General features: G+C 42.8%; 1 protein-coding gene across 1 annotated transcript in view; it reads right to left on the bottom strand.

Moving 5' to 3' along the window:
* Positions 1-150: 150 nt before the first annotated feature.
* LOC139456571 (protein CASP-like) overlaps positions 151-15,747 on the bottom strand; it is a 132,468-nt gene continuing 116,871 nt past the window's right edge. The window contains exons 12-20 of the mRNA XM_071238361.1: positions 12,341-12,477; positions 10,728-10,806; positions 9,754-9,854; positions 9,187-9,303; positions 8,500-8,589; positions 7,377-7,433; positions 6,528-6,608; positions 3,686-3,750; positions 151-2,804 (exon numbers count right to left, since the gene is read on the bottom strand). Coding sequence (XP_071094462.1) covers positions 2,741-2,804; positions 3,686-3,750; positions 6,528-6,608; positions 7,377-7,433; positions 8,500-8,589; positions 9,187-9,303; positions 9,754-9,854; positions 10,728-10,806; positions 12,341-12,477 — 791 coding nt within the window. The 3' untranslated portion in view covers positions 151-2,740. The remainder of the gene's footprint in view (positions 2,805-3,685; positions 3,751-6,527; positions 6,609-7,376; positions 7,434-8,499; positions 8,590-9,186; positions 9,304-9,753; positions 9,855-10,727; positions 10,807-12,340; positions 12,478-15,747) is intronic.

The following is a 15,747-nucleotide window of genomic DNA, read 5'->3' as shown; positions in this document are numbered from 1 at the left end:
GATATATATATATAGATACTGGAGCCACCACCATTTACAGTTCCCCCTGACCTGCCGTTTTTACCCCCTTCCCTGGTCATCACACTGAAGCATGCCCGCTGCCCTTCACTGCAGGGAGGGCTCATGGTCATCACGTGGTCACCACATGGTCATCACTTGGTCATCACACTCAAGCATGCCCACTGCCGTTCACTGCAGGGAGGTCTCATGGTCATCATGTTGTCATCACATGGTCATCATGTCATCACATGGTCACCACATGGTCATCATGTTGTCACCACATGGTCACCACATGGTCATCACATGGTCATCATGTGGTCAACACACTGAAGCATGCCCACTGCCCTTCCAATGCAGGGAGGTCTCATGGTCATCATGTTGTCATCACATGGTCATCATGTCATCACATGGTCACCACATGGTCATCATGTTGTCACCACATGGTCACCACATGGTCATCACATGGTCATCATGTGGTCAACACACTGAAGCATGCCCACTGCCCTTCCAATGCAGGGAGGTCTCATGGTCATCATGTTGTCATCACATGGTCATCTCATGGTCATCTCATGGTCATCACATGGTCACCACACTGCAACTTTAGCGAGCTCAGCTGGGTTGTATGCCACACACCACAGATGTGCCTCTTGCACTGAGCTCAGCGATGGCGGGTTGTATGCCACACACCACAGAAGTGCCTCTTGCACTGAGCTCAGCGATGGTGGGTTGTAAACCACACACCACAGAAGTGCCTCTTGCACTGAGATAGGCGTTGGTGGATTGTAAGCAATACCTAATATCGTGTATGAACCCCTTCTGCACAGACTGCATGTGAACGCAATCAATGCAATGACCAGCAAGCTTAACAAGACCACACCAATAACCATCTCGGCTCTACTCTGAATCCCTCCAACCCCGCTACCCCCATCATCGTTGTGTGACTCCCTACCACCCATCATCAAGGATACAGTTTCCATGGTCCCACTCATCAAATAATGATACATACAGTACAAAAGAGTATTCTTCGGCTTCTCACATCAGCCAAGTACGACCCACTTGGCAGCAGCTTTATACTCAGAAGCAAGACATGTCCATTCACATGGGATTAATCATGTAACGGAGATTGAATGCAAAAAGCCTAAATCTGCCAGACTCACAATTCTGTTTCAATACAGGGAACAACTTTAAGTTCCTGAAGGGAAGCTGACACTGTCCACTCAAAGTATTAGTGGTTTATACAGCTTATACAAAAATAACCTGTAAAATATCTTTATAAATAAACTAGGGAAGCCATGAAGCTCTGTGGCTCACCTTCACTTGGGTGAATACATAACTCACTATCAACTGTAATAGAAGTAAAATAAAGTATTCTACATATTTATATTAATGACTGAATTACGAACCCTCGGGAATAGCTGCTATCATGTTTAGAGGCGTGGTAGTCAAAGTTGGTGGAAAGATTCCTGCATTGAATATATATATTGCCACTGATTCTGTGACAAGATGCCGTAATTGGCTAACAAAGACACTGATTCTGTGACGATGCCGTAATTGGCAAACAAAGTCAATTTTTTCCATGATTTCATATTTTTGCCTACAGTTTTTTGTACGTTGAACATTAAATAAGCAGTCTGTGAAGTTGTTATTGTTGATGTTTCTTTTTAAGAATTGACTTCAATGTATTTTTCTTCTGTGGAGTAAACATAAAAACTGGTGTTTACATTTGATTTTATGTTTATATCTCAGTAAACACAAAAATATTGAAGTCATTTCTTAATAAAACAAGTATCCCTTCCTTGATTGCACAAGAGACACGATTATCAAGTATTACCGGATATTACCTGTATTATCTATTACCTTGTGTATCACACAGATTTCAGATTTCTTGCATTCAGAGGTCATGTATTACGTGAACAGAACAGAAAAGTTCAACAACAGACATGACAGCCTGACAAGCTCACACTGAACTTTGGTCAGGGAACTGATAGATAGGATACCCAGGATTTGGGTATCTTGAACTTGTCTACATTCTACTTGTTATTTAGGGGTTGAAGATACAAATGTCCAAAGTCGGTGTACATGGAGTCCTCTACCTCCTGCCTTTATAAATATACGACTTAAAACAAATTGAATAACTGTGCCACTAGCTATGACAGATAAACTACAGTCAAATGAAAACGTTTGGGTGTTCTTTAACTTTTTTTTAGTAGTATACATTACAAAATATGTAAAATTGTAGAATCTAGGTAGATATTTTTTCAACCAGGTTTTGGACAGACAGTGAGTGACTTGGGTTTAACGCCACTTTTAACAGTATTCCAGTTATATCGCGGCATGTCAGCTTAATGTGGGAAGAAAGCCCGAAGTGATGCAGGTCTCAGACGTTTACCACTTTGGTGAAACCCACGAGCACGGGTATGGTGCTGACAAACCTAGAAATATATTTGGGGCGAACCGGGATTCGAACCCACAATCATAGGTTTCTGGTGTGCCCAAGGGACACAACTCTGCACAACGAATCGCGGCGCCTTAGACGACTGGGCCACCCGTGCCCCTTTTGGACAGACAGAAGGTGATGATTCACTGACAAATGCCAGGATGTCGGGCAGCCTCTGCAGCCGAATGAGGAGCTTTAACACTGAGTCTGGACATTTGAAGTGTTTCAACCCCTAATTGTCTTTGGCTGTCTCTGATGAAGCGGTCTGTTGCTGTCTACTCTACGTTGCCATGGTTACTCAATTTAGTGGTTGTGGCCAACATGAAACTCCTTGTCTCCATGAACCTTCAGCATGTGCTCCGCAAACCTGGTGGATAGAAAACACAACTGAACATACTGGAACAACATGGTCAAAACATCTACAGGAATCATCCTGTCAACTTATCTACACCAATGCAAACACACAGTCTAATACACATATAAGAAAAGGGGTTGTTATACACTGAGTATGACTATGACATATGACTATACAAGTTGTATGCAACTTTTTCAAGATGCAACCGAATTGGGCTACACGTGAAGTTCCGGGTTAGAATTGATCTTCAGTGACCCACGCTTGTAAGAGGCGACTATGCTTGCTGTTACAGGCGACTAACGGGATCGGGTGGTCAGGCTCGCTGACTTGGTTGATGCATGTCATCGTATCCCAAATTTGGCGTAGATTATTGCTCATGATGTTAATTAGTGGATTGTTTGGTCCAACTGGATTATTTAGAGACCGCTGACATATAGCTGGAATATTGCTGAGTACTGCGTACCAACAGACAAACAAACACACATAGGACAAAGCTTTGTTATACACTGAGCTAGATGTGACACCATACAGTTGCATACAATGAGACTGTCGTATCCCAATTGCGTGGATGGAAGCTCATGAAGTCAATCACTGGATTGTCTGGTCCAGACTCAATTATTTATAGACCGCCTTCATATAGCTGGAATATTGCTGAGAGCGGTGTTAAACAACAAGCAACAACAACAGTTGTAACACCATTGCTAAATCCCTGAAATGATTGAAGTAATTTCTATTTGCTTGTACACTTAAATAAAACTGTTTGACCTGATTAACAGCGGTGGAGAAGGGGTGCCTCTGTGAACCAACTTATCGTAAATGCTAGGTCCTGATAACTGAGGTTACATTGATGGTAATGGCTATGTGGACACCGAGAATGAAGCTGGGGGACCTACTTGTCATGACAGTCCACGGCCAGGTCACGCTTGCAGGACTCGGTGTGGGCCACCTTGTACAGCGCCTGCAACACATGTGGAGAGATGCTCTCAAGGTCTCGCATAGATGGATGGGAGATACAGTATAGGAGTGGCAGGATGGGAGATACAGTATAGGAGTGGCAGGATGGGAGATACAGTATAGGAGTGTCAGGATGGGAGATACAGTATAGGAGTGGCAAGATGGGAGATACAGTATAGGAGTGTCAGGATGGGAAATACAGTATAGGAGTGGCAAGATGGGAGATACAGTATAGGAGTGGCAGGATGGGAGATACAGTATAGGAGTGGCAAGATGGGAGATACAGTATAGGAGTGTCAGGATGGGAAATACAGTATAGGAGTGGCAAGATGGGAAATACAGTATAGGAATGACAAGATGGGAGATACAGGAGTGACAAGATGGGAAATACAGTATAGGAGTGGCAAGATGGGAAATACAGTATAGGAGTGGCAGGATGGGACATACAGTATAGGAGTGGCAAGTTGGGAGATACAGTATAGGAGTGTCAGGATGGGACATACAGTATAGGAGTGGCAAGATGGGAAATACAGTATAGGAATGACAAGATGGGAGATACAGGAGTGGCAAGATGGGAAATACAGCATAGGAGTGGCAAGATGGGAAATACAGTATAAGAATGACAAGATGGGAGATACAGGAGTGACAAGATGGGAAATACAGTATAGGAGTGGCAAGATGGGAAATACAGTATAGGAGTGGCAAGATGGGAGATACAGTATAGGAGTGGCAGGATGGGAGATACAGTATAGGAGTGACAAGATGGGAGATACAGTATAGGAGGTGCAGGATGGGAGATACAGTATAGGAGTGACAAGATGGGAGATACAGTATAGCAGTGGCAGGATGGGAGATACAGTAAAGGAGTGGCAGGATGGGAGATACAGTATAGGAGTGACAAGATGGGAGATACAGTATAGGAGTGGCAGGATGGGAGATACAGTATAGGAGTGGCAAGATGGGAGATACAGTATAGGAGTGGCAGGATGGGAGATACAGTATAGGAGTGGCAGGATGGGAGATACAGTATAGGAGTGGCAGGATGGGAGATACAGTATAGGAGTGGCAAGATGGGAGATACAGTATAGGAGTGGCAGGATGGGAGATACAGTATAGGAGTGGCAAGATGGGAGATACAGTATAGGAGTGGCAGGATGGGAGATACAGTATAGGAGTGGCAGGATGGGAGATACAGTATAGGAGTGGCAGGATGGGAGATACAGTATAGGAGTGGCAGGATGGGAGATACAGTATCGGAGTGGCAGGATGGGACATACAGTATAGGAGTGGCAGGATGGGAGATACAGTATAGGAGTGGCAAGATGGGAGATACAGTATCGGAGTGGTAGGATGGGAGATACAGTATAGGAGTGGCAAGATGGGTGATACAGTATAGGAGTGGCAGGATGGGAGATACAGTATAGGAGTGGCAGGATGGGAGATACAGTATAGGAGTGGCAGGATGGGAGATACAGTATAGGAGTGGCAGGATGGGACATACAGTATAGGAGTGGCAGGATGGGACATACAGTATAGGAGTGGCAGGATGGGAGATACAGTATAGGAGTGGCAAGATGGGAGATACAGTATCGGAGTGGTAGGATGGGAGATACAGTATAGGAGTGGCAAGATGGGTGATACAGTATAGGAGTGGCAGGATGGGAGATACAGTATAGGAGTGGCAGGATGGGAGATACAGTATCGGAGTGGCAAGATGGGAAATACAGTATAGGAGTGGCAGGATGGGAGATACAGTATAGGAGTGGCAGGATGGGAGATACAGTATAGGAGTGGCAGGATGGGAGATACAGTATAGGAGTGGCAGGATGGGAGATACAGTATCGGAGTGGCAAGATGGGAGATACAGTATAGGAGTGGCAGGATGGGAGATACAGTATAGGAGTGGCAGGATGGGAGATACAGTATAGGAGTGGCAGGATGGGACATACAGTATAGGAGTGGCAGGATGGGAGATACAGTAAAGGAGTGGCAGGATGGGAGATACAGTATCGGAGTGGCAAGATGGGAGATACAGTATAGGAGTGGCAGGATGGGAGATACAGTATAGGAGTGGCAGGATGGGAGATACAGTATAGGAGTGGCAGGATGGGAGATACAGTATAGGAGTGGCAGGATGGGAGATACAGTATAGGAGTGGCAGGATGGGAGATACAGTATAGGAGTGGCAGGATGGGACATACAGTATAGGAGTGGCAGGATGGGAGATACAGTATAGGAGTGGCAGGATGGGAGATACAGTATCGGAGTGGCAAGATGGGAGATACAGTATAGGAGTGGCAGGATGGGAGATACAGTATAGGAGTGGCAGGATGGGAGATACAGTATAGGAGTGGCAGGATGGGAGATACAGTATAGGAGTGGCAGGATGGGACATACAGTATAGTAGTGGCAGGATGGGAGATACAGTATAGGAGTGGCAGGATGGGAGATACAGTATAGGAGTGGCAGGATGGGAGATACAGTATAGGAGTGTCAGGATGGGAAATACAGTATAGGAGTGGCAAGATGGGAAATACAGTATAGGAGTGGCAGGATGGGAGATACAGTATAGGAGTGGCAGGATGGGAGATACAGTATAGGAGTGGCAGGATGGGAGATACAGTATAGGAGTGAAAAGATGGGAGATACAGTATTTGAATGACATTTTGAGAGACTGTAATGGAGTGATAGGATGGGTGACAGTATTGAGGTGTCCATCATAGAAAGTATTGGAGTGACTTACATGATTAGAGTGTTGTAAGGAAGAAGGGACAAACGTACCAGGAAGACGAGGCAATGCAGCATCAGGGTGTAGAAGAACGCGAAGGTGCGTGCCACTTTGTTCCCCATGATGAAGCGTCCCTGCAAACAATGTAGCATAGATTTAGCTTTTGAAGATATGCATTTATATAAAAATCTGCTTAAATGCTGATCTGCAAGGATCTGAGAATAATCTAGTGAGTGATGAGGTTAACGCTGCTGTGAACAGTATTCCAGTTATATCACGGCGTGTCAGCTAAGTGTGGAGGAAAGCTCGAAGTGATGCAGGTCTCAGATGTTTACCACTTAGGCGAAAAAGCACCAGGTATGGTGCTGACAAACCTAGAAATGTAATAAGGGGAGCATAATCTATACAGATGTGTTGACTAACAAAGTACAATATCCAAGTTGAAGTCATAACAATACTTAACAAACATTGTTTGACCTTGAACTTTGAAATGAATGAATCATGTGACAGGTCATGTAAATGTTCACCTTCACCTTTGACCTGAGAGAAAATGTGTTCCTCACCCTAGAGTATGACCAGTTGAGGCCAACTGCGGGAATAAATTCTCATTTTTTTAACAATAATTTCATGAGACATGGCTCAGATATGCCCCAGGGGTATATATTGTTTACCAAGGAAGAAGTGCCTGGCCATGGTAATGGAACAACATTTGATATGGAGGCGGAGGCCAGGATGTTTTCCCCAAAATTACTGGAGACTGGTTTTTTTTCAATTTTTCAGCTTCACCTTTCAGAGGATGCAGCAGTGAAAATATTTTCTCCAGGGTATTTTGTGTTGTTAAAATGTGGCAGGAATTTCTAAAAAGCATATCAATAGTTGTATGAATGATGTGGAATACCCACCATGCTGAGTGTGATCTTGTCGTATGGCTTGAGATTCATGTAGCGTCTTTGACGTTCCTGAAAAACATAACAGAATTCACTTTATTGGCTCAATTCTTTCTGAAGATGAAGAACAGATCTAGTCTGTACATTGTGGGCTACTCACTTTCTTGCTGAAGGTGGAGAAGGGGTCCAGTCTACATTGTGGGGCTACTCACTTTCTTGTTGAATATGGAGAAGGGGTCCAGTCTACATTGTGGGCTACTCACTTTCTTGCTGAATATGGAGAAGGGGTCCAGTCTACATTGTGGGCTACTCACTTTCTTGTTGAATATGGAGAAGGGGTCCAGTCTACATTGTGGGCTACTCACTTTCTTGCTGAATATGAATAAGGGGTCCAGTCTACATTGTGGGCTACTCACTTTCTTGCTGAAGGTGGAGAAGGGGTCCAGTCTACATTGTGGGCTACTCACTTTCTTGCTGAATATGAATAAGGGGTCCAGTCTACATTGTGGGCTACTCACTTTCTTGCTGAATATGAATAAGGGGTCAAGTCTACATTGTGGGCTACTCACTTTCTTGCTGAATATGAATAAGGGGTCCAGTCTACATTGTGGGGCTACTCACTTTCTTGCTGAATATGGAGAAGGGGTCCAGTCTACATTGTGGGGCTACTCACTTTCTTGTTGAATATGGAGAAGGGGTCCAGTCTACATTGTGGGGCTACTCACTTTCTTGTTGAAGGTGGAGAAGGGGTCCAGTCTACATTGTGGGCTACTTACTTTCCTGCTGAAGGTGGAGAAGGGGTCCAGTCTACATTGTGGGCTACTTACTTTCTTGTTAAATATGGAGAAGGGGTCCAGTCTACATTGTGGGCTACTTACTTTCTTGTTAAATATGGAGAAGGGGTCCAGTCTACATTGTGGGGCTACTTACTTTCTTGCTGAAGGTGGAGAAGGGGTCCAGTCTACATTGTGGGGGTACTCACTTTCTTGCTGAATATGGAGAAGGGGTCCAGTCTTCATTGTGGGGCTACTCACTTTCTTGTTGAATATGGAGAAGGGGTCCAGTCTACATTGTGGGGCTACTCACTTTCTTGTTGAATATGGAGAAGGGGTCAAGTCTACATTGTGGGGCTACTCACTTTCTTGCTGAAGGTGGAGAAGGGGTCCAGCCTGTTTTCGTACTGCAGGGAGTACCTATTCTCTGTTGTGTCATCTCGCTCAGATGTTGACTGCAGATACAAAACAGTAATCAACAATAAGATCACATTCCACTTTATACCACCCAACTTTAAATAGGGAAGCTGGGATATGGAAGACTTTCTTATCCATAATTTTCCCAAAACAGTTTGGTGCAACATAGAATATTATTCATATTCCTAATCAAACACTGAGTAGCAAATATCAGCACTTGTGGAAAATCTTGAACTGTTCTCTCTTTACAAGGCAATTGGATTCCCCAAGAGTTTTTAATTATTAATGTTCCTTGTTAATTAAGGTTCTCATGAAAACTAGATAGAGTGAGTGAGTGAGTTGGGTTTAACGCCGCTTTTAAAAGTATTCCAGTTATATCACGGCGTGTCAGCTTAATGTGGGAGGAAAGCCCAAAGTGATGCAGGTCTCAGACGTTTACCACTTCGGTGAAACCCAAAAGCACGGGTATGGTGCTGACAAACCTAGATACATAATCGGGGCGAACCGGGATTCGAACCCACAATCATCGGTTTCTGGACGCAACTCTGCACAGCAAATCATGGCGCCTTAGACGACTGGGCCACCTGTGTCCCCAAAACTAGACAGACATCCGTAATAGTAATAATGCTGCTCACACTGGTTGGATAGCTCTGCAGGAAGCGGATCTTCTCGTACAGCTTGACATTGTCCGACCGCAGTTTGTCAATCTCGTTCTGGAGCAGACTGACCTGCTGCTGCTGGCTCAGGGTTTGCTGTGGACAGAGAGCAGGATAAAGGCAACCTTAAGGCAACATCTAGGGCAACTCTGACGGCAACATCCTGGGCAACTCTCAAGGTTATCTTGAGGGCACTTGTCATTGAAACCCTCAGGGCAATATCTCCCGGATGACAGGCTATGATAAGTAGAGATTAATATGAATAGGATATTACAGAAGCTTCAATTTCATATCAAGTTTATGTCCCGAGTGAAATAATTTTTAGTTTGCATGAGGAATACTGAGGTGGACCTGAACTAAAGATAACTGACATTCTTTTATGGTCCAAAGGACTTTGAACAAGCAAGATGTATACATGATGTGATACACTGTGTCTGATGGAGCCATGATCCATGACTGCCATGGAGTGGTCAGTACTTCTGCGTATTGTGTATTGTGCTGAACCATTCAACAAGAATGACACACATAGGTGGCTGGTCAACTCACTGCTTCCAGCTCCTGGGCCCGGAGCCGGTACCGCTCACGCTGGCTCTGGACGATCGGCAGCAGGGAGCCTGCAGCAGACTGGGAGCCATCTGCTGTCGTTCCTGAGACATCAAACATCGACATTACTATCTGCACAAAATGAGTGAGATGAGGGATCGATATCTTCACTACGGTATACTTCTGGCAAGGTCATCATGTGTAAAGAAGGATCTTTGGACCTGACCCCCTGAGGCGGTCTGACCTGACCCCTGAGGCGATCTGACCTGACCCCTGAGGCGGTCTGACCGGACCCCTGAGGCAGTCTGACCTGATCCCTGAGGTGGTCTGACCGACCAAGGCTGCAGTCGTCATGTTGTTTTCTAGCAGACAAAGTCAATATTGATAAGATGACAGGTCAATTCCTGTCACATGATTTATGATTTGCAATCACTTTTGGGTCAGTTTTCTATTGTTAGGTAAGCATTGAAACCTACTGTTTTGTAATGTGATAAACATTAACCAATGAAATTGAAAGATTCTAAACAGAGACATAAAACCAAAGAGTTTATAAGAGCAATATGTCAGTTAACATCAAGGGGCCATATGTTAGCCTGACCCATACATTAGCCTGACCCATACATTAGCCATATATCAGTTAACATAAAGACACCCTCTGTCAGATTGACATATGCAACAGCCAGCACCTCTTCAGTTAACATCAAGAGGCCCTATGTTAGATCGACCTATGCACTCCCAACACTATAACAGTTATCAGAAAGAGGCTTATGTTAGATTGACCTATGCAATAGCCAGCACTATATAGCTAACATAAAGGGGCCCTATGTCAGAGCCAGGTTTTGGTATAAAACAGCCAGCAATATGTTAGTTAACCTTAAAGGGACCTAAGTTAGATCGACCTATACAATAGCCATACAGCCAGTTTACATAAGGGTTGCCCTATGCTTGGTTCAACCCAAACTGTGGAAGGGATGTACCTGGTGGGATGACGTCCTTCATGACTTCCGCCATGAGTTCAGTCCCGGGGTCCGCGTGTTGGACTGGTCCAGGTTCCCCCTGTAAACAGACAATGTACAATATTCAACACAGGGGGCTAAAGATAGAGGACAAGGGAATAAAAGGCATCTCCATGAAAGATGGGGCAATAGGCACTTCATGCCATCTCCAGGAAAGATTGAGGACAAGGTACTAAATGGCATCTCCAGGAACGATAGAGGACAAGGGACTAAATGGCATCTCCATGAAAGATGGGGGACAAGACATTTCATGCCATCTCCATGAAAGATTGAGGACAAGGGACTAAATGGCATCATCACCATGAAAGATGATGGACAAGATACTAAATGGCATCTCCATGAAGGATGGAGGACAAGGTACTAAACATGACATCTCCATGAAGGATGGTGGACAAGGTACTAAATATGGCATCTCCAGGAAAGATGAAGGACAAGGTACTAAATGGCATCTCCATGAAAGATGAAGGACAAGGTACTAAATGGCATCTCCATGAAAGATGAAGGACAAGGTACTAAATGGCATCTCCATGAAGGATGGAGGACAAGATACTAAATGGCATCTCCATGAAGGACAAGGTACTAAATGGCATCTCAAGGAAAGATGGAGGACAAGATACTAAATGGCATCTCAAGGAAAGATGGAGGACAAGGTACTAAATGGCATCTCCATGAAAGATGGTGGTCAAGTTACTAAATGGCATCTCCAGGAAAGATGGAGGACAAGGTACTTAATGGCATCTCAAGGAAAGATGGAGGACAAGGTACTAAATGGCATCTCAAGGAAAGATGGAGGACAAGGTACTAAATGGCATCTCAAGGAAAGATGGTGGTCAAGTTACTAAATGGCATCTCCAGGAAAGATGGAGGACAAGGTACTTAATGGCATCTCAAGGAAAGATGGAGGACAAGGTACTAAATGGCATCTCAAGGAAAGATGGTGGACAAGGTACTAAATGGCATCTCAAGGAAAGATGGTGGACAAGATACTAAATGGCATCTCCATGAAAGATGGAGGACAAGGTACTAAATGGCATCTCCAGGAAAGATGAAGGACAAGGTACTTAATGGCATCTCCATGAAAGATGGTGGTCAAGGTACTAAATGGCATCTCAATAAAAGATGGAGGACAAGGTACTAAATGGCATCTCCAGGAAATATGGTGGACAAGGTACTAAATGGCATCTCCAGGAAAGATGGAGGACAAGGTACTAAATGGCATCTCCAGGAAAGATGGAGGACAAGGCACTAAATGGCATCTCCAGGAAAGATGGAGGACAAGGCACTTAATGCCATCTCCGTGAAAGATGGAGGACAAGGTACTAAATGGCATCTCCAGGAAAAATGGAGGACAAGGCACTTCATGCCATCTCCGTGAAAGATGCAGGACAAGGTACTAAATGGCATCTCCAGGAAAGTTGGAGGACAAGGTACTTACTTGCATCTATTATGTAGATTATGGTATGGCATTATATGAGCGGACATTACTTCAGTATCTAAATGGAATCATGGAGGACATGGGACCTCAATTTGAACATACGAGGACAAAGCATATACTGGAATGGTGGGGACATTACCTCTGCATCCCCACGGAACATGGAGGACAAGGCGTTGACACTGCGGAGGTCCTCCTCCAGCTGGGTGATGAGGGACTTCTGTTCTTGGACTGTTCCGGCCGCCTCCATGTAAACCACCTGCAGCTTGCTGAGCTGATCTGTGACAGGAGGAGAGGAGGTCACATCTCTACACCACACTCATGCACTTACATGCTTCCTACCAGTTTATAGACCAGCTGACAAAAACACTTACTCGCTGACTTGGTTGATGCCTGTCATCGATCCCAATTGCGTGGATTGATGCTCATGAAATCAATCACTGGATTGTCTGGTCCAGACTCGATTATTTACATCTGACATGTATATTTGAATGCTGAACCCATACCTACAGAAATACATGTATGATATATAAAGCATGTGAGATTTGTAAAATGTTTTGGGCCAAAAGAGAATATGTTATATGATATTTGTACATTGAATTAGGTTGAAAGAAGAAAGTTGTATTTGTATTGTGCACTTTCCTCTTGTATTTGAAATGAGAAAATGTGAATTGTATTGTGCACTTTCCTCGTCTTTGACAAGAGAATTGTACGGCGCACTTTCCTCTTGTATTTGATATAAGAAAAGGATATTTGTACTGCACACTTTCCCCATGTATTTGACATGAGAGAATGAGAATTGTATTGTGCACTTTTTCCTTGTATTTGATATGAGAAAATGAATATTGCATTGTGCACTTTCTCCTTGTATTTGATATGAGAAAATGAGAATTGTATTGTGCACTTTCCTCTTGTATTTGATATGAGAAAATGAGACTTGTATTGTGCACTTTACTCTTGTATTTGACATGAGAAAGTGACATTTGCATTGCACACTTTCCTCTTGTATTTAACATATGAGAAAGTGGTATTTGTATTGCACTTTCCCCTTACATTTGATATAAGAATGTGATATTTGTATTGCACACTTTCCCTTGTGTCTTGTTAATATGAGAATGTTTATATATTGGTCCACTTTCTTTGTACTGGATGGATAGGAAAATATAACACTTGGACTGCACACTTTCCCCTAGTTGATGATATTTTGTTTAAAAATACCTTGTGTTAGCATATTTGTGTTTAAGTGTTATGCACACTTTCCCTTTAGGTCGATAGAAGAAAAAGGTATTTGACCTTCTAGAGCAGGGTCAATACAATAAAACCGATATTTGGAGGAAGCACTATCCCTCTCATGCCGACAGGACAAAGTAACACGACAGAAAGCACCTGCCATGACATAATCACAATCATGACCATGACCATGGCAATCAACAAAAACACCGAAGTATCACAGAAAAACAAACACGTCAGTAGTCTTGCATATATGTTTATTAACATATTTTGAAGCACCTAGGAAAAGTATATAAATGCACTTGAAGAATTGAAGACTAGATAATATTTAACATGTAACATAGTGCAGTCGAGGGGTAACCCCACAACTGCACAGGCAAACTCAACTCTTTTCAAGTGAGGTGATCAATCTATGTAACAATGAATAACAACGTTGTGCTACATGCAACAATGTATAACAACGTTGTCCTAGTCCTTGGATAGCTGTGGAGCATATTATCAAGTTAATTACTATTTGGATATACAGTTACATAGTCAGTGTATGGGATAACATTGGTATCAGACCCTTCTCCTGCCTGTGATTAGTAGTAGATGTTCATAATGACAAGCTTTCAGAACTACATAGCAAACCAAACACAGGCGAGCAATCAACTGAGGACTGAAAGGGAGTGTTACAATACCCAGTTCTGCATAAGTTGATAATAAGAAATATCTTAAAAAATACATTGTACAAATAACAAATACATGGTAAAAAGATTATCATAAAGTTGGTATAGAAGGTGGTGCATTCATGAATCCAGTGTACTGTTCAATAGCAAACACCACACTGAGATATAACAGATATATTTACCACTGGACTTTTACACTAAAGCCGAAACCAGGTTGTTAAAAGGCGGCACTTTTTCATTTTATCGGTTTACAGATTCGACCAACTAGCCAAGAGACACAGTCAGAAAATAAACTAAAACTAGTTTCAGTTATTTCTTTACCCAACTAATCCATCTTAGACATCAAGGAATTCTTTTTTGAAATGTCAAAAAATTATACAAATTGAATGATCTTTTTTTCAAATATTTCATCAAATGCATTGTATGCTGTCCTTGGTCAGCGCAAATCTCTTACAAAGAGACCACAGCCTGTCCAGAAGTAAACACATACAGTAAAAATACCAAACATCACGAACTTTACAAAGTATTAGCCTTTATTTTCCTCACTACTTCCGCTAACCCAAACATTCTGAATATACTACTCAAAAGATGTTAAAGAACACCCTGCCGTGACAGCTTAGCTATAGTAATATGAAATCATCGGGTGTCCTTTATCTTGGTTTGAGTAGTACAAACTATTAAAATAAAGGAGGCATATAAATCTATTTTTATTTTTATTTTACCGGACTCAAGCCAATTGGTTAAAAAAATCTGTAAACCATAAAGTCAATATCGTATCTCCTGACATAACACAGTGCCTCTTCTTCTTCTTCTTCAGAGGCAGACCTCATTTGGCTGGCTACTCAGTGCTAATACACTATCTTATAGCAAAAAGAAGAAAAAACATCTTTGGTACAAATGATATACATTGCATTTGGTATTTTGCATTTGAAGGATTTTACTGAGAAATATGCACAATGATGACAATATATTGGATGAGGTGTGTTTGTCGTGTAACCTGTGAGGGAGTGTAACGCGGCCAGCGACACTGGTGTTGCCATGGCAACCAGTGGGATGCGCTTCCGCTCAGCTGGCCACCTCCAACTTACAATCTAGCTTTAGATATGTAGGGAGTACCTGCAAAATGTTTGTTACAACTAAAAATACATTATTTTGAAACACGATTGCATAAAATATATCTCAACTAGGTTACGGTAATATTGGGAAAATGCAAAAACAATGTGCATCAGTTTATAAACTGACACTTAAAAAAAGATAATTTTTGCACTGAGATAACTCAACTGATAAATGCTAACAAATAAAATATAAAAAGCATACTGTGAAATCTAAAATGTATCTGCTTATGATTTCATGATGTATATTTGTTATGAGGGAGGAACATGGGTGTGACCATCCCTTCCTCCACCCCATCCCCACCCTGAAGGGGCACCCAGCATCACTATCCGGTGAGAAAATACTGCTCACCACTGTACTATGAGAGGGGTCGGCAGTCAGGTACCGTCTACAACTACAACACAAGCTCTGCGTAATTTGAGTACATCAATACATACAAAGATATAATAAACTCTATATCTGAATATAACTCTCCGTTTCTATGTACAATACTATGGCAGTCTACAAGCTCAAGCAAATACTCAATGTAGCAGGCCTA

Source organism: Haliotis cracherodii, unplaced genomic scaffold (genome assembly GCF_022045235.1).
Source record: "Haliotis cracherodii isolate W230 unplaced genomic scaffold, xgHalCrac1.p SCAF_11, whole genome shotgun sequence".
NCBI lineage: Eukaryota > Metazoa > Mollusca > Gastropoda > Lepetellida > Haliotidae > Haliotis > Haliotis cracherodii.
The sequence above is the reverse complement of the archived record's forward strand: the minus strand, read 5'-3'. Positions and strand labels throughout refer to the sequence as shown.